The sequence below is a fragment of the Mustela erminea genome, chromosome 9, assembly GCF_009829155.1.
Source record: "Mustela erminea isolate mMusErm1 chromosome 9, mMusErm1.Pri, whole genome shotgun sequence".
Lineage (NCBI taxonomy): Eukaryota > Metazoa > Chordata > Mammalia > Carnivora > Mustelidae > Mustela > Mustela erminea.
The window spans coordinates 79481566-79500469 of NC_045622.1; the positions used below are offsets into that span (position 1 = coordinate 79481566).

At 38.6% G+C, this 18904-nt stretch overlaps 1 protein-coding gene and 1 long non-coding RNA gene across 3 annotated transcripts in view; one reads left to right on the plus strand and one right to left on the minus strand.

The window, feature by feature from the left end:
* BBOX1 (gamma-butyrobetaine hydroxylase 1) overlaps window positions 1-18904 on the plus strand; it is a 60552-nt gene continuing 41648 nt past the window's right edge. Inside the window, exons 1-3 of one of the 2 annotated variants that reach the window (XM_032356992.1) lie at window positions 1-519; window positions 8017-8442; window positions 9689-9803. In XM_032356992.1, coding sequence (XP_032212883.1) covers window positions 8224-8442; window positions 9689-9803 — 334 coding nt within the window. In that variant the 5' untranslated portion in view covers window positions 1-519; window positions 8017-8223. Of the gene's footprint in view, window positions 520-913; window positions 1021-8016; window positions 8443-9688; window positions 9804-18904 lie in introns of those variants that run through there. The other variant, XM_032356991.1, reaches the window with a different exon arrangement.
* The window catches only part of LOC116598331, a 217074-nt gene continuing 199186 nt past the window's right edge, over window positions 1017-18904 (minus strand). The window contains exons 10-11 of the long non-coding RNA XR_004289038.1: window positions 3820-3928; window positions 1017-2417 (exon numbers count right to left, since the gene is read on the minus strand). This is a non-coding gene — a long non-coding RNA (uncharacterized LOC116598331). The remainder of the gene's footprint in view (window positions 2418-3819; window positions 3929-18904) is intronic.

An 18904-nucleotide genomic window follows, 5' to 3' on the forward strand; every position in this document is an offset into this window, starting at 1 on the left:
GAACTACGACTTGAGACTTGTCTTCTAGCCCTCCTCTGCACTGGGCACTCTCCATCTGAATGTCTGGCAGCCAGGCTTTGGGTCCCTGGCCCACCGCCCACCTCCGCCTTTCCCTTTTGTTGTCTTCAGGCCTGTGTAATTGTGAGTCAAGTCACTGGGCAATCGGGTGCCTTCAGAAAAACCCCGTGTTCTCGGGCAGCTACTGTTCATTTCAGTTATTGCTGCCAAGAAAGGAGGGCATCAGGCTTAAGGGGACTCATCCCAACCTTCCTCCCAGTCCCAGAAGTAGTCCAGCATCCTTCAGAGAGGCTCGAATGGAATATTCTATGGGCAAGCTAATACCACCTCACCTGTGCTGAGGTGGGAGCTGGTGGGTCCTCCCTGTTAACCGTGCATCTCAGTGTCTTTTCTCCAAGTGAGCTTGACCTTGAAAGGATTGTCACTGTGAACCAATCAGACAGGAGTCTCCTTCACTGGCCTCCACTGCTGCTGCTGGCTCGGGGTCAGGAGAACAAACAGGTAAGAACTGCTCTACCTTCTACCAGGAAAGACTCTGAACTAAGGCAGTGCTTTGCACGGAGTCCTGGGGTTCTGTGGCTTCAGGCACTAATTGGAAATCAAATGTTTTCTCTTTCTAACTGTTTCTCCTCCAGGCCATAAAAACTCATTTTCCTTTCCCTTCCTCTACCTTCCTTCCTGATAGCCTTCCTTCTTCCCATTCTCTCTCTCTTGCCCCACCACCTCACTCTCTCTCTCTCTCTCTCTCTACCTCCAAGCTCCCTTCAGGAGTTGCTACACCTTCAGATTGGGACATCCTTCCTCATTTGCAAACCTCAGCTGTGTCTGGGGGCAGGGCTTCTGTGGAGCTGCCAGGAGCAGAAAGAAAGGCTCCCAAGTAATAGTGCTACATCACAAGTCAGATGTAGGGAAACTGCGGGCAGATCAACTGGGATGTGCTGGTTACCAGAAGGCTCCCTCCCCAAAGGACGTGAGGATCAAAGCTGACATTTTCTGTCCTTGGTAAGTTTTGCACGGTTTGGTGTCTGATGCACATCTGAGAACAGGTAGGACTGAGCTCAACTTTGCCTTGTTGGAAGAACTTCAGGTCTGTGGATTGGGGGTGGGGGGAGCATCTAATTGGAAATCCAGGCACATGTGTCTCACAGCCATGTGGGCTGCGAAGGGGGTCGTCCATCAGACATTTGGAGTAGGCTTGATTTTGGAATGCAGTGGATCTGATTACTTCTTGGCAGCTTTCCTTTCCCAATTATGTTTGGCTTAGTCTAGTAGTCAAGTTACTTTACAGTCCCTAAGCTGATCCAGAAAGCCTACAGAGGGGACAGAAAGGATACTGTCTCAAAAGCAGACTTGGTGGTGGGAAAGGGAGGGCTCTGGCTGGATTGGAAACATTCACCGAATAAGCCACAATCCAGACCAAAGAAAGGGACTGCATATTATACCTTGGCCCTCTGTTAAGTCCAAAGACTTAATGAAAATGCTTCTCAAGAATACTGGTCGAGTAAGACTGACATTGGTGTGCGTTTTCAGTTGTTTTATTCCCCACATGTAGCTCAAGAAGAGACATAACAGGTATTTTGAATTGATTTTATTATAAAACATAGGATTTCCCATAATGAATATATGTCCTGGTTCAAAGATTTAGAAATCTTAAAATCTAGACTCAGTATGCTTCATTATACTAGTCAACAAATACTTTGATATAGGAGCTTCAAGCTGAAGGTGGTAATTCTACCAGAATGAGGCTTTTTATAAAAAGTTTTCTTTTTTATAATTTATGAAGGAAGTATTTACACAAAATTTGATACTTTAAACAAGGTAGCAGGCAGAATGTTAAATGTACTCACGAGAATGGAGAGTTTTTTCTAATGGCTTTGTAGAATTTATTGTCCACAAGAGTATATTCGTGAATTATTAAGAAGCTCAGCCACTTACTAAATCAAGATTTAAAAAATAAAAAACAACAGTTTCTAAGTTGAAGGCCTTTAGGTAGCAGATGTAATGAGTAGAGTATGCATATATTCAAATAATTCTAAAGTTCAGACACACAAACACTCAAATACAGCCTGGTCAACCTTTACCTTACCAAATGGAAATGAGTTGAGTTTTATGATTTAAAGGTTGATATATAAAAGAATAGTAATTCTTTCTAAGCCTTCATGGTGGAATGTCCGGAAAACATCCTGTCCTGTTCTTCCAGTGGTCGGATGGTGAGGTCAACTAACAAGCAACAGACTTGAGATCTGGCTACTATTTTAATAGTACATTTTTGGTAAATTAAAATTATTGTCTGGGAAATTACTTAACCACAGATTCTCCATGATGTAGTTCAGTGTAGTGGGGTTCCTATTTCCTCTGCTTTCAAGTCAGGTATTTCACCTGTCCAAGTTCAAGATCACCTGTAAAACAGCAGTGACAGCACTGAACTCAGTGTTTCTGGAGGATTAAATAATTAGTATAATCAAAAGCATTAGCAGAGGGGCCAGAACATAATAAGCGTTAAATAAATGATTTTATACATACATCACACACACACACACACACACACACACACACACACACATTCCCATACATTCTGCATGTTTTTTGCATTGTGATCATTTTCTGATCCTACCACCTAGAAGCAGGAGGACAGACACATTAAGAGAATCCTGCGGTCTGATAGCAGGTCTGATGACTTACCTAAGGAAGAGGAGATGGAAATTAACAATTAACAGATACTGACATTTGATAACATGAGTCTACTCTATTCTTTCCTTCTCTTACAAAAAAAAAAAAAGGTAAAAAATTATATCCTTTTGTTTTAGGGGTCAGTAATCCAGTAGATGAATCAGGCTTCTTGGATGTACATTATTAATTTCCATTCGATTTAATTTTTATATATAGTAGTTGTGGAGCTTCTACATTAACTTCTTGAGAATCCCATCCAAAACCCATGGTACAAATTAGTACAATTAATTAGTGTTTGAGGAAATTTTGTGCTCTCTTTTATTAGAACTAGGAAATGTTTACTTTATATGTGCACAGTGAACTGGCAAACCTAAGTTTGGAGCAACCTCTCCTACTAGCCAGCATTACGGGCTTGGACAAATCACACCCAGCATCTCTGAGCTTCCATTATCCTTGCATATCTGATGAGGGCACTGAGCCCAGTGATATCATGAGTTGTTTCTTTCAGGCTCTGAGAGTTCTCGTTCTAAGTTCTTTTATTTCCAAGATCAATGCATGAAACAACTTTCAGAACTACTTCCTCGAGTTTCCAAACAGTGCTAGAGAAAACCAGCTGAAAGAAGTTGAATTTATAAAAATTTTAAAAAGACAAAACCACACCCATTGCCGAAGTAGGATAATCTCTAAAACAGACAATTTAGTTGTGCCAAACAGAAGTCCCAAATAAACTTCCGTAACTCTGAAGGGGAAAAATACAGTGAGTCAGTTAGGAAGGAACACACACACACACACACACACACACACACACGTGATGGGATTAAATTAAAAGAAATCTATCCTATCAGATTAGAATCCCCCTAACCCAAGATTTGTTTTCCAGGACAAGGAAATCTACTCCCTCCTACCCAAACTAATCTGATATTTTAAAAACAAAATTACAGTTGTGAGTAAGGAGAAGCCAAATAATAATTAAGTCCTAAAATAAATTAGCATTTTTGTTTTATAGTTCCCTTTAATTTAGCAAAGAGGACCCACTGGTAAAATATATATTATACATATATATAGAGAGAGAGAGAGATCTCTCTCTCTATATATATATATACACACACACACACACCTAGGAATACCTACTTTTTTCTTTTTCTTTTTTTTTCTCTTCTTCAAAGAAACACAGTGGTTTATCAGATAGGTACAAGTCTATGATGCTTCAACAGGGCTCAATTTTAACAGGTCATTTGGACTAAATGGAAAAATGGATTTTAACAAGTCACACTTATGTCAAACCTATAAACTTTCAGAAAGAATTTGTCTTTAAATACTGATGATTCTTGATTATTCTTTCTTTTTGAATGTTCATCACATTTGTCCCAGTAGAACTTTAAGTAAAACAAGGCTAAGTTAAAGAGGGAACCATATTCCCATTTCTCTCTACTTTTTTTTTTTTTTTTGGATTACTATTCACATTTATCTTAAACTGAGAAAGGAATTGTGAAGAATAGAAATGACCCGACAAGCTCCTTGATAGATACCCAAACAATTTAACCTGAGCAACACCCAAGTCTTTCCAGTTCTTCCACACTCTCCCTGGTGCCTGGGGCAGCTCCCATCAGGCTCTGGTCCTGACGGCACCTCCTCTCTTGAAATACCCTCCAATGGATCTCCATTTGGCCAGGCAGGCTGGGGGAAAGAGTCAGGTTCCCCTATAACTGGAAGTACGCTTTTTTCCTTTCCAGTTCAAACATGTTAGATAGAACAAGGAAAGAAAGAAAAAGAGAGAGAGAGAAATGGAAAGCTTCTGATGCAGGTTGGAATATAATTAGTGTTGGTTGGTACAGATGTCTCTAAGGTGTGATCACTTCAATGGTAAGCGGGACATGGACACAGTGCCATCTTTAAGTACAGAGACAATGTATATTATAGGGGAAAACAATTTATTCATTACCTATATATGTGTCAAGTTTCAAGTTTTATAAAAAAAAATCCTTTCAACCAAAACCTTTTCAAACCCACTAATGAACAAATAGGAAATGAGTGGAGTCTGAAATATACACTGACATACATGGAATTGTGATGATAAAAAATAAATGAAAAGAATCTTTCCTTTTAATCTCAGCATTGTGGGACTGAGCCCTGCATTTGGCTCTGTGCTGGGGGTGGAACTTGCTTGAGATTCTCTCCCTTTCCCTCTCCCTCTGCCTTCCCCCCAAACATGTAACTATGTTCTCAATATAAAAAGAGTGAGCTTGAAAACTATATACGTTTATCTTGTGTGTGTAAATATTCTGAGGTATTTTTGCCTTTGATTCTTGGCAAGTAATTTTAGCAAGTGAATAATCCATCACTTTATAAATAGATCAGGTTAAGTATCAAGACGAATAAATAACAAAATAAACAAATTAGGATATATGCATGTATTTTTTTCCTGCTTCTATTTGCCTGTGGGCTCTCCATTGTCCATGTTGATATTTATTTGCTGTGAAACCATAACTTTTTCTGTCTCTCATCAGCTTGCCACCCACTGAAAAACCATAGCCTTGTACTAAGACGACTTGTTATAGCTTCATTCTGGTAAACATATCCATATCTCCACATGGCTATCTATGGGAACAAGGAATTCGTATGCATTCAGAAGCATTGATCACATCCTGTTAAGACTTCCTCAAATAGACATCCTCTCTAAGCAGGTGTCCAGGAGCTTCTCAGATGACTCTCTGTGCCATTTGTCTCCAGCCTTATTTCCTTGTTTACTTTAATAATTGTCTTACTTTTTTTCTTGAACTCTGGAGCTTCATGGTGAAATTTGAACTTTCTGATACAGCATTTCAGGCAAAAAAAAAAACATGCTTAGTATTATTTGAATAGGTTTAACCTTATGTATGAGGAGAAGTGAACTATTTTCCGTATTTAAGTATGATTGTCTACCACTGTAATAAAAGCATGCTTTACACAACTCGGTCAAGGAGAGCCACCCAGGTGCCCCATGGCCAGGCAAATTCTTGCCTGTGGGCCAAGTATGGCCTACAGCCTGCTTTTTCTAACCTATGTGGTAAGACTAATTTTTACAGTCTTACAAAAGTTTTAAAAAATAAAACAAGAATATGTGCTAAGGACTATAGATAGCCTGGAAAGCCAAAAATACATACCATCTGCCCTTTTACAGAAAATATTTGTCAACCCTGACTTAAAGAGTTACTACATTTCTCCTTTTTGTCCTTATGTATCATATGTTATTTAAGGATCTGCTTGGATTCTACTATATTTACCGGAACCATCACTGTCCCTAAAACCACATATAGAAAAGACTTGCCAGCCTTCCCTTCTCCTATCAGGGAAATTAAACATCCTACCTATTCCACATAGGAACTTAGGTTTGAACTTTCTGAAGTCCTCTTACTATCTATGAGGTAAACACCCGAGTTTGAACTAAATAATACTTTCGATGATTTTTCTAAGTAGTGCTGCCCTGTTGCTATATAAATTATTAAGAAAAAAACGGATGAGAGTTCCTGAGTAGGCATCGGCATGGGGCCCTGTGAATTGTGTTTCTCTTTTATCATTAGGTAACTTCAGTGTGGTTGAGCTAACTGGAGAAAGCAATCTTTTCTTGTCTTGGCCAGCTTCAAAGCCTGACTAAATCATCCAAGTTAATGATTTGAGGAAGTATATGTAAAATCATCACCTAAAAGTTGTTTTATTTTAATGTAGTATATTTTTTAAAGTTATGTTCATGGTACATAAAGTCTTCCTCTCTCTGTAAGTTTAAGAAAGACAGGGAGCTGTTTTGTCCTTCTTGTCATTGAACCCTCCAGTGTCTACTGCACTGCCCGATACACAGAAGGAAGGTGGTTAACAGTCACTCTGTGTGTGTGTGCGTGTGCGTGTGTGTACATGTGTGTGTGTACATGCCCATGTGTGCACGCCTCCCCTTCATCCCAAGACACTGAAGTCTTGTTTCTATCGTCACATGTCACCTTCTCTTAATGAGCTAATCATTATATGGAACAGGTTAAGAAGTTCTATTTCTTCCATATAAATTCTACCTTTTCCAGCTAAGTTCTATTTCTTCCATCTATGTTTAGAGTCCTGGCAAGTTATATAGGAAGAAAGTGAGATTTAGAACATTGACAGAATTTCATAAGGCCCCCTATGTAGTCATTAATAGAATCATAATCAACACTGAAGTGTTCAGTCTGTAATACCTTGTACTTCTTTTTTCACTTGATTTCCTTTCCTATAAATACTTCATGCCCGCAAAATTTGGTGTGTTTCTTAAAAAAAAAAAAAAGAATGTATGTATTCCCAAGTAAGGTGAAATTTCATGAAAATACTCTGTAAAGGTTTAGATTAGATGTGCATTATCGAGGCACACTCTATTAAAACAGAAAATCCCAGAGAACGAATCAAGCGAGACAAGAATGGGACCTTGCTGAGCCTGGGAACTTTTATACTGCATTTAGAAAATGAATTGTGTCTTTAGGGTAAATACCCAATAGTGCAATTGCTGGGTCATCTTGCCATTTGCGACAACATGGATTGAACTAGAGCGTATCATGCTTAGTGAAATAAGTCAAGCTGAGAAAGACAACTATCATATGATCTCCCTGATATGAGGAAGTGGTGATGCAACATGGGGGCTTAAGTGGGTAGCAGAAGAATCAAAGAAACAAGATAGGATTGGGAGGGAGACAAACCATAAGTGACTCTTAATCTCACAAAACAAACTGAGGGTTGCTGGGGGGAGGGGTTTGGGAGAAGGGGGTGGGATTATGGACATTGGGGAGGGTATGTGCTTTGGTGAGTGCTGTGAAGTATGTAAACCTGGTGATTCACAGACCTGTACCCCTGGGGATAAAAATATATGTTTATAAAAAATTAAAAAATTAAAAAAAAAGAAATTAAAAGGAAAAAAAAAGAAAATGAATTGTGTAAGTAAGAAAGTAAATGATGGAATAGAAATAGCACAATATACTGGATTATAACACCTCTTAAAATAAATAAATAGCATTAAAATTTCCCTCATAGAACAAGTTTACTAATTTAGTGTCATAAAAACATGTTTTTCCCCAAAAGACAGGTGCACTTATTTGTGTTAAAATAGCACAGATATCATTAGTGACACTTTCAATCTGTGGAGCATTTTTCTCCCTTAAAAATTTTTCAGAGCCTTTTATGCAAACATAATTATAAAGTGCCTGTGTCACTGGTTCCAAACTCATTATCTAAAATTTCTGGGGAAAAAAACCCAAAAAACAAAGAATTCTTTTCATCTGGATCTTGATTCAGCATGTTTATCTTATTTACTTTTAGTCACTGTGTTTCTGTTTACAGCGTATGAAACACTGACGAGAACAAAGGTCCCAGTGCTGATAGGCAAATCTCAAGCTTGGGCAGCTGAGCCAAGAACAGGAACCAGAGTCCACCTGCCTTGTTCACATGCGTAGAAGTCAAGTGCAGGCTTGATCTGCATCAGATTCCTTTTGCCCAGGATCTGTCATAGCAGGTAGCTGACGAGATTTCCCTGCAAGGACCAGCAACATGCACTGTGCCATCCAAAACGCAGCCGTGCTGGACGGGGCTCATTTGATGCAGGTCTTCTGGCAGGATGGCTCGGAGTCTCTCTACCCAGCTGTATGGCTGCGAGATAATTGCCAGTGCCCCGACTGCTACCTGGATTCTGCAAAAGCGCGGAAGCTCCTCATCGAAGCTCTTGATGTGAACATCGGGATTCAAGGCTTGACGTTTGACAGGAAAAAGGTAATCCATTCTAAATGATCTCTCCTTTCTCTCCCAAGTTCAGTGAAGGGATTAGTCTCCGATAACCTCAATAATGAATTGTTTTTCATTTGATCATATGCATAACTACAGCTAGAACCACGTGTGTGTTGTGCTTGGTGCAAAATCAGCACGCTCAGTCCATGGGAGCTTCTATTACTGTTATTGCTATTTGTATTACTACTATTTTGAAGAAAAATTGCAGTGTTGCTCATTATTCCTTCAATACATGGACAGCCTTGAAGACACAATCAGACGATTTCTATAATTAAAAGAACGTTTCTGGGCCTCAGTTTACTCACCTGCAAAATAGGGATACTAGCAACTTGTTTGTACAGATGACATGAGGATGCAAACAGATAATATGGGTAAAAAAGTTCAAAATGACATCTGGCCTTTGGTGAGCACTCAGAAATGTTTATTGATTGATGTATTTTTAGTAAACGCAAGCCTTGTTGTAGGATTCCCGAAAACAGAGCTCTCAAAACTGCAAACTAGATGCGGCCACCAGCCTGTGTTTCTGCCTTCCACATTCACTAGGATAGTTTTCAGAGGAGCAGGTGTGAACAGCTGGGTCTCTCTTCCCTCTTGTCTTCATCTGGACCCAAGGACTTTACTCCCAGGGTTCACTGCTTGCGAATTGTGTGACCTTAGCATTGTTAGTTACTCTTACGTCCCTCACTTGAAAAATGTGAATGCTAGAGGTACCCTCTTTCTAGAGTTGTATGCAGGCTAGATGACTTATGTCTACAGAGCTCATTACCCAGGATGCTGTTGCCATTGTTACTTAGGGTGATGATAGTCTGTCTCGTCATCCTCATTCCTAGTTCTGGATACTCTTGAAAGGAATATTATATTCAATGATACCTGACTTTAAGTCATCATAGAAAGTTTGGAAACAACAGGTTTAGAGGACATAGAATAAGAAAAAGTACTTCAGACCAGTTTTTATTTCTTGTGTGGTATGTAAGGGAATTCAAACCGCAGATGTATCCCCTTGGCTTTCAGTTTTCTTGTTTCCCAAAAGTGTATTCTATGCCTATGTGTACATAAGTGAAAATAAGATAAAATAAAAAATAAAAGACTAAGGGCTGATTGGGTCCCCTGAATATCTTACACTGACTTTCAAAAGCAGAGCAATAGTAAACCAAAGTACATAGAAACATGATAAACAGATACGTAATATACATATACATATACATATGATATTTTCTTTCTGTGTTACAAGGTTTGTATCACGTGGCCAAATGAGCATTACAGTGAATTTGAAGCTGACTGGCTGAAGAAAAGATGTTTTTCACAGCAGGCCAGAGAAAAACTCCAAAGAGAATTATTTTTGCCAGGTAACCTTGCTGTGGTCGTCAATGTCTCTTAAAACTTGTATGGTAAGAAATTTGCTCAGAAGCAAATTCAAACCCTTGTGCTTTGGTTAAAGCATTATTATAATTTATGCAGGATGTTTAATGATTTACCAGCACCAATCGTTTGGGTAGAGATGAAAGGAAATATAGACATTCTTAAGGAAGAGAAAAAAAGTGCAACAAACTTGTATCCTTGTCATCTACCATGAATCCTGGAACACCAGATACTCCTTACGGGACTGCTGCAGAGGAGTAGAGTGAACGAGGAAGGCTTCTTAATTTTATCTAAAGCCACAACAACACAAAATCAACAAAGCAGAGTTCCTGACCTGCTATTCACAGAGAAAATTACGTGATCCCTGAACCCCATGGAATGGTATACACAGCACTGAGTGAGCACAGGAGTGTGTGTGTGAGCGCAAGTGTGCATGTGTGTGCATAGCAGGTCTGTGCGGGGAGAGATGAATGGGTTGCAAGAAAATCTGTGACCACAAAAATATATTTTTTTAAAAAGCTGCAGTAGTTAGATTCATTGGAAAAAGACTTTATTCTTGAGCTGAGAGACAGAATAAAAAAAAAACACTTAATACAAGTAAAAAGTTAATTATTTACCCTCTGTAATTTGAACAGTGGTATCATAAGACTATGTAGGTCAAAGGCAATTCTATAAATGCCACAATTCTTATGTATTTACCAGAATTTGGACTTCTACAAACACACTAACAAGGCAAATGCCCCTTAACTTTCTTTTCCATTGTTAACCAGATTATTGGACCAGCCTTATCGAATCCTATAATATCCCTTCTGAGGATTCTGGGTCATGCACCAAGACAGAGACCTTGCCTACTGCTTTCAGAACTGAAATTCTCAAATACATATAGTGAGTGGTTTTAAATTTGAGTTTCCTGGGCATGGAGATATTACTAATTAATTAGCTTGAACCACACAGCTATGCCTTGTCCTACAGTTATCAATAGGGCATGATATTGTCCCCTTCTTGTTCAGACACAGGCCAGTGTTGGCAAGAACTAGGTTCCTCTATAGCTTTGTCTCATCATTCCGACAACGGACAAGTTTTTGCTCTAGTGATTTCTGTCTAAACTGCCAGGAATCCACCTTCTTTATCTAGCTAGCTGGTGGAATCCAGATGGGCACCCCAGGAAAGACGTCTATCCTGCCTTTCCCCAGAGAGGGAATTGTTAGAGTCTTCAAGGAGTCTCCAGTTACATAACTGAGTAGCAATTATCTGGGTCAAATAGCTGTTTCATGAATGTATTGCTATTTTTTATTTATTTTAGACTTCTTCTGGTACTCAAAATATTTTTCCTTAACTCTGCCCTAATTTTGTAATCCTGTTGGATTTTGCTTTCATTTCCTTCAAGTTCTTCTTTTGATTATTTCAGGGAACAAAAGCCAACTTTTTATTATTACAGCTTAAGTTCTTAAGCATTGTAAAAAGCTACAGCCACCCTCCACCATTAATATTTCTTGATGAATGCAGCTTTGTGGCTTAGCTTTCTCTGTACTATCAGGCAGTAGCAAAATGGAAATGATGCTACACTCAGTTAAGTAGTGGAAAAAACCAGTCACGGGCTGCAGTCATGAATAATATAAGGAGACCTGGCTGCTATTTAGACACTGGAAAATACTTTAATGATTTAAAACAAGATCAGATTTTTAAAATATATTCTCAAGCTGTGCAGTTGGTGGCATCAAGGAGAAAGCGAGGGAGCCGTTTTTGGAATATTTCTTCTATGGCTTTTTGCCTGTAGAATTTGACACCTTATTGTCCTACCATTGCATATTTTCCAAACATTTATACTCCAGAACATGAGAACAAACGCAGCGACGTTTGTGAAGGGGTTTTGTTCTTTGTACTCAGTGGCCATGTTGCCCCTACTGCTCTTTCCTTAGAGTGAAGAAAGACTTTCAAAATCTGACATTGAAATGCAGACCACTTTTCCTTGATCTTCCCTTGGCACTAGCTGTCGAACTCAAAAATGAAAAGACCGTGATGATCAGCCAGAAAAAAACTCTTGTCAATGGACAGCCACAGCTGGAAGGAAAGACATGGATAACACTCATTCCCTCATAAATTTCTATTAAGTTGCACATATATTGGGCATCTATTTCATGCTGGAAACTCTAAGGAAATACCAAGTTAAAAAAAGGCACAGATTCTGTCCTCGAGCATTTATCATGTCGAAGAGGGGGATCCGAGCCATGAAAACAGATATATATAACATTTTATTTTAAGTGCATGAAAGCCTGCAGAGAAGGTTAATTATAACAAAGAGGAAGGAATTGGAAGAGACAAGAAAGTAGGTAGGTGACACGTGAGCTGGATTTTGAAGAATCAGTTTGTCAGGCAAAGATAGTGAGGAAATTCTTGACAGAGAAAAGGGCATGAGGAAAATCATGGATGTGTAAAATAGGAGAGTATGCTTGGAAACTGCAATTTGTTTAATATGGGTGAAGTTAAAATTGTTAAGGCAGCAGAGAAGAAGGAAGGGGCCAAACCATGAAGCAGCTTCATGCCCTACTAAGGAGTTCAGTCCAAAACCCTGCAAAGACATTTTCTCAACATAGAACTCAGGTATATTTCTTCCCATTCATTTTCCAGGCTGATTCTCTTCCTATAGGGCCAGAGAAATGAGCTCAGATCTTTATAAGTTTAAGAAGGTTGCTTCATTTTCTTTCGAATGCACTTTTCATCTTCAGTATATCGTTCTGATTTTGACCAGATGTATATAATTTCTCAAATGCTTACATACTTGTGAATATCTTCTTTGCTTCCTCTATTCTCTGGTTGCATTCTCCCCTCCCCCAGTAGGTCCATTTGGTTCTACGTTTGTATTTATCTTCCAAAAGAGAGTGGAACAATCAGATCCGTGTTGCAATTTCTTGGTCATGGTCATCTGTATTGGATGGGCTGATGTGGGGAGCAGGACAGGGAACACGGTGACCATAGCATGGCCTAGAAATAGTCTTACAAGAGGCACTACAAGAGAATTTAAGCTAGGGAAGGAGCAGAGATGATGGGGAAGAATTTGTATTCAAGAGAAATATCTATTAACCAGTAGGATAGGAGATTGCTGGCTTTGTCCTATATTCTCCCCCAATTTAAAAGCAAAATATTGAAACCTGGCATGTAAATGTTTCCAAACATATGAATGAAAACTGAAAACTCAAGACATTGGAAATATGAAGAATTTTATTAATGTAGTTGTATTTTAGCTTCCATGTCAAATTGAAATGATTATACACTCATTTTTGTGCTTTACTTTGAGATGCAAAATTCTCAAAATATAATTGATAGAACTAAAAATGGGATAAATCCATATATCGTATGATCTTATACATAGGAACCTAAATATTTGTCCTTTTTACTAACATTCAGTGTCAGAATGAATGCTTGTTTTCCTATCTTTTTGAGTTGGTACTAAAATATTTATGTACTGTTTTCTGACTTTAATAATACTTGTAATTTCAACTTGAGGTTTAAAAGATTATAATTCAAAGAAAATCTTTTTCCCATGGAAACAGTCTACTCACTTTTCTCAGCAGTCCAGGGATTGAGTATAATACATAGTCAGAAAAGAACATTTCCCCTCAATTTGATATAGCAAAGCAAATCTTAACCCTGGCATTTAATTGGATTACCTCCCATCGGTCCATAGCTATAAACCCCTCTTTTGTTTCAAGAGGAATGTGCCATTTCCCGTAGTGTAGTGGTTATCATGTTTGCCTCACAAGAGGAATGTGCCACAGAGGGAGTCAGAACTCTCCTGTAACTGTTAGGGCCCTCTAAAAATCTCTGTGTCTCTCACATGGCGGGGGGAGTAAGGGAATAGCAGAGCTCCCCCTTTCTTGCTATGCATTTCCTTGAAAATAAAGATTTTTTTCAATTTAATTTATTTATTTATTTATTTTTGTCCATCACCCAGCCACCCCATGGCACAAAGAACAGAGCTGGTCTGGTGCAGAGACTATTTTTATAGAAATTTGTGGAAAAACAAAATCAGTATTTTTTTAAATTAGCAAGTAACGAGCACAGTATGTCTAACTCCAACTGCTAATTCAGCCATGTTGCTAAGCCTTGCTCCACACTTGACTCATCCTTGAACCCCCAGAGGTGGGAGTCTGCCGTGCAAGTCAGGGATGAGTGAGGAGGGTATTTGCTTCATATATTACTTGGTAATTATAAAAAGGGCTGGGAGCTTGTTTTTTTCAGGATGCCTCAGGCTGCTCCAACTGGATCAGGGCTGCCAGGACCTTACGACTTTGGAACAGCTCTGTGAAAATAGCTACATCGGGGGCGCCTGGGTGGCTTAGTCAGTTGAGTGTCCAACTCTTGATTTTGGCTCAGGTCATGGTCTTGGGGTTGTGGGATTGAGCACGTGTGGGACTCTCATTTAGTGGATAGTCTGCTGGAGAATCTCCCCTCTGCCCCTTCCCTGGCTCATATGCTCTCTCTCTCTCTCAATCTCATAAATAAATAAATATTTAAAAACAAACAAAACAAAACCTGCTGCATCAGAGCAATCAAGCCACCATGTCATGTACTCACATGTATTCCCTTCCCAAGAAAGACCTAGTCAACATCCCCTACCTGCCATTATCCAGGCTCACACTCTGATGCACAGGTGGGAGACTAGCTTCGAGTCTCCGTGTGTTTAAGAAGCAAATCTCTGTTCTGTTTTGCCTGTTCTCTCTGAAATGGACTTACTGAGTTCCAGAGAAATGTCTTTGGGGTGTTGATGAAACGAATACAGGTATCTTCAATGTCTGTGAGTTTACAAATGGGTATTTTTGCCTCATTATTCTTCTGTGCCATATGTATTCCAATGTGTTTCTTTCTTTTTTTTTTTTTTCTGAATTACCTGTCATTTATTAGCCCACTCAATGTCTGCATCGTGCTTGACAAACGGGCCTAATGGTTAAAGAGTGTAAGGCCCCTACATGGATTGTCCCGTCAGTGAATCCGAGGTGGAAGACTAGCAGCTTGAGAAAAGCCCTGCAGGGCCCTCCAAGCAGTAGACGCCACGGACGTGGAGGCTGTTCCCACAGCCCTCTGCCTAGTTTGGGATCACTTCTAAACATTAAGTAAAAACCTCTTCCTTTCACCCTTATCTCCAACCATACTTCCAGCAAGAAGACACATAACCACATTCTCAGGGATAAATATTCAAGAGAAATCTATTTTATAACTGGTTACATGACAGAAATGCAAGAAGAAAAAAAAAAAAGCCTGTATATCCTTATTCCTTTTAAGAATTCTTAAAATAAGAAACATTAATTACATTCTTTTGAAGAAATCAAAAGATGATTTCTTAATTACTTAACAACTTCCTAAAACAAGCTATCATTGCATCATCCAAAGTTAATGCTAAACAGGACCTTGAAAAGCTGGTGCTGAGGATATCTGAAAGCCTAAAGCAAATGTATGTTAAGGAAGAATTATTGCAGGATGTTTCTTTTTCAGGTCTTCTTAGTATACTTACCTCATCCAAAATTAAGGAAAATATACTAAAGATTTTACTTTTGGAAAAGTAATTTTCTATTATTATACTAAAGTAAATTTATTGTTTTCCTTCCCCTTCCTTTCTTTTCCTTTTTCCTTTTCTTTTCCTTTTCTTTTTCTTTCTCTTCTTCTCTTTTCTTTTCCAAAGACAATAAAAGTAGAGTGGGCTTTCTTCAACCAGTGAAAAACTTCAGTTTCTCACAAACTTAACTTGCTTTTTCTTAGAGCTCAGGAATGGACTTTATAGCATAAGGCAGCTGGACAGCAAATTTTTAATTTATAAATTTAGAAAATTCCAAAGGATGGCAATTTCAAGGAGTAAAATTGGATTACTTTATATGCTGGCTTCATTTTTACCAAACCTACACAAGTTATATATTTAACCTGTCAGCTTTGCTAGTACCTACACATCAGGAAATTCACCAGTCAAAAAAAAAGAGGACAACTGATTAAAAAACCATTAATTCTCACTCCTGATTCTACTTTGTTTCTTCAAGATGACAGACCACTGAAATACACAACTTCAGTTCCGGGATAATAGATCTTTCATTACACTTAAATTTCTTCCTTGACATTCTAATCCCAAACTTCCATATGTGCCCATGGAAAAAATTAAAATTTTTTTCAATGTTTCTATCCTGTAAGGGAACAAAAAGTTTCAAAAAGTGATGTGCTATTTATACATTCTGTTCATTTGTCTAATTTCTAACTTAGTAAATCAAAAAATATAATTATTAAGCTCTACTCCAGTCAAACTAACTTTATTATTATTTATGTTATTATTTATTATTCTAACTTTTTATTTTTCTCAAAATTTTATATTTTTCCCAATCTGCAGCTTTGCTCTTAATCAAAAGAGCAATACAGCGCTAAAATCCGAGTGCTCTTGAACCTAGGCCTTGTTAGGTTTATAATTTTGAGCAACTTACTTTTCTATACCCCAGAATCTTCATGTGTATGATAGAGATACCACCTAATTACCTCTAAGTAGTGCCAGGTTGGGTGAAAAGGACTGTCACACTTTTCATATAAACTCCCTTCATCTTTACACCACTCCCTCGAAAGCAATATAAATGACTAGAGAACAGTCCTGAGAGGGGCCTGTCAGTTTACAAAAAAATTAAACTTAAAATGAAAAATGCAGAATTCTATTAGTGAAATTCTTTCTCCTTTACTCCCACTGGCTGTCAGGCGTCTATGGACATGGCCTGTTCCTATGAACATTGTCCAGAGAAGACTGATGATATTCAACAGGTTATAGGAAGAAATGCTTGGGTTGTCCCTCTTGCCAACAACCTAGTTGGAGCTTTTTATCGTCTCATATCTAGATTACCAAAATAACGTGGCCTCGGTTCACACCTGCTTGGACAACCCTGCAGGGTAATCTTCCTGATGCCCACCTTCCTCTCTCTTCCCCTTTGCTCTGCTATCTCACTGCAGCACGATAAAGTCTTAAGTCTTCACCGGAGCTTTCCAGTCATCCCAGAATCTGGTGCCCCCTCCATGACCATGTAGATTTTGTTCAAACTCTGCCTATTTTCTGGGATCACTTATTCCATTCTTTCTGTCTGGCCAGACCTCACCTATCCATTCTGCAAGGCCCACGTCACATCCCAGTGAAACCCTTTACCAACACTTCTACCTTACTTTTATATTATCCTTAAGCCAAATGACAAAGATAAGAAAGAAAGCCCCCAAAACAGACCTCATTTCGCTGGTAATACCAAAGTGGAAGGCTGTACCATAACAGCGGAAGTACACGCATCTTTCAGAAGGAATGTTGTTAGAATGTGTTAGGAGAGAAAGCGAAGTGTGGTATGTCAAGAAAACTCTTCACCTGTGAAACAGCATTGTGTTATGGAATGAGAGCAGGCTTTGGAATCAGCACAGCTGGCTTTGACTTTGCCCTGTGAACTTGACTGTTTCATAAATGACCTGTACCTCACTTTTCCATCCTCTCAGTTTGGGAATTTGAAGAGTAAATGATAAAACCTAAGTACTTGCTCCCTTTTGCCTCCAATTTAGACAACCAGGAACATAAATAAACTTAGGAGCAGAGGTATAGCAAATAGTGTTTGGGAAAGAATGGAAGAAGAAATAAACAGCAGTGATATGACAACATCTTATGTTGAGTTTCCCTTACACGGAGAATAATCATGTTCTGTTCCCGACTAAAAACATGAGAGTGGCTTAGAGGTGAATTGTTGTCATGAAAAGGATATTAAGAGCTCAGACATTGGTTTGAAGTCCAGGCCAAAATTTTACCTACGTGACAGAGAGTTTCCTTAAATAAATTTAAAGAAGTCCATAAAAGGACTGGTCAACTATGAATGTAATTCCCATCAGGGATGTAGAAATGTTTGCAGAGACTGGGGTGATCAGCAAACTTTGGGGGAAATGGCTGTGTTATCTATTAGTTAAGAATTGCTACAGATGAGTATACCAACCATCAGCGGACATATTTTCCATGTAAGAGCTAAATACTTCAATGAAAAAAATCCTTGGCCCAAAGTAGCTACAATCTCATGATCGTACAAAAGCAGATAATCTCAATAATCAAAGATAAAGGGATGGTCCCTAAAGAGAACAGTGTGCTCATGCAAGAAAGAAGCACAGTCTCTAAGCTCTAACTTTAATAGAGCATAATAGAAGTTTCTAGACCAGAATAAATTCATCAAAAAGAAAAAAAAAATTTCTTTCTCTGACATTAGCCCCTGCCAATTTATACAAGAATTATGGGATGTAGCTAAAGTTAGACCAGTCTTTGGTGACTTAGCTAAATTTCATTTCCTAAGTTTGGTTTGCTGTATCAAAATCTGTTCTTTTCCAAGTTCATTGACTAAAATATGTGTACTTCTGATGAGATGTGTCCTTCCTAAAATCTGATTATTAAAAAAAGAATAAATCCATCAAGACAAATATACAATGGACAACCAAAAGGGGATTTATAAAGTGATTTGCTTGAAACAATTTTTTTTTTAAAAATGAGGAAAGCAGAGAAAAGAAAGCCACCCTGAGGAACAGATGATTTTAGAGAATCCTGCCCCTCTCTTTCCCATCTTAGTTGATACAACTCCCTCTCTCTGGCAGCAGGATCATGAGTGACTCCTCTTTATCTCTTTTACTACACATCCAGTGTATCAACAAAATCTACTAGCCCTATCAGCAAACTAATCTAGAATCCATCCCCATCTTACTACCCGCACCACCAACCTCTGTCTGAACTACTGGCTTCACTCGCTGATCTTCTTCCTCACATTTTAAAAACATTGCTTTATGTTGGGCACTGAGCTCAACACCTAATATTTATTGTTCTATTTAATCCTAACAACAACTTCATAATAGGAGCACTATATTATAACTATTTTACACATGATAGAAATTAAGTAAGTCATCCAAAGTCAAAGAGACAATATAGCGAAGACGATGTACCGAAGCCAAGATTTGACTAAACAGTATCTGTTCTAGTAAACGCCATTCCATGGCTCTCATCTGGTTGCTGCAGTTTCCGTGGGCTTCACTCTCTGTGTCACTGCAATTATTACACTGGAGAGTCATT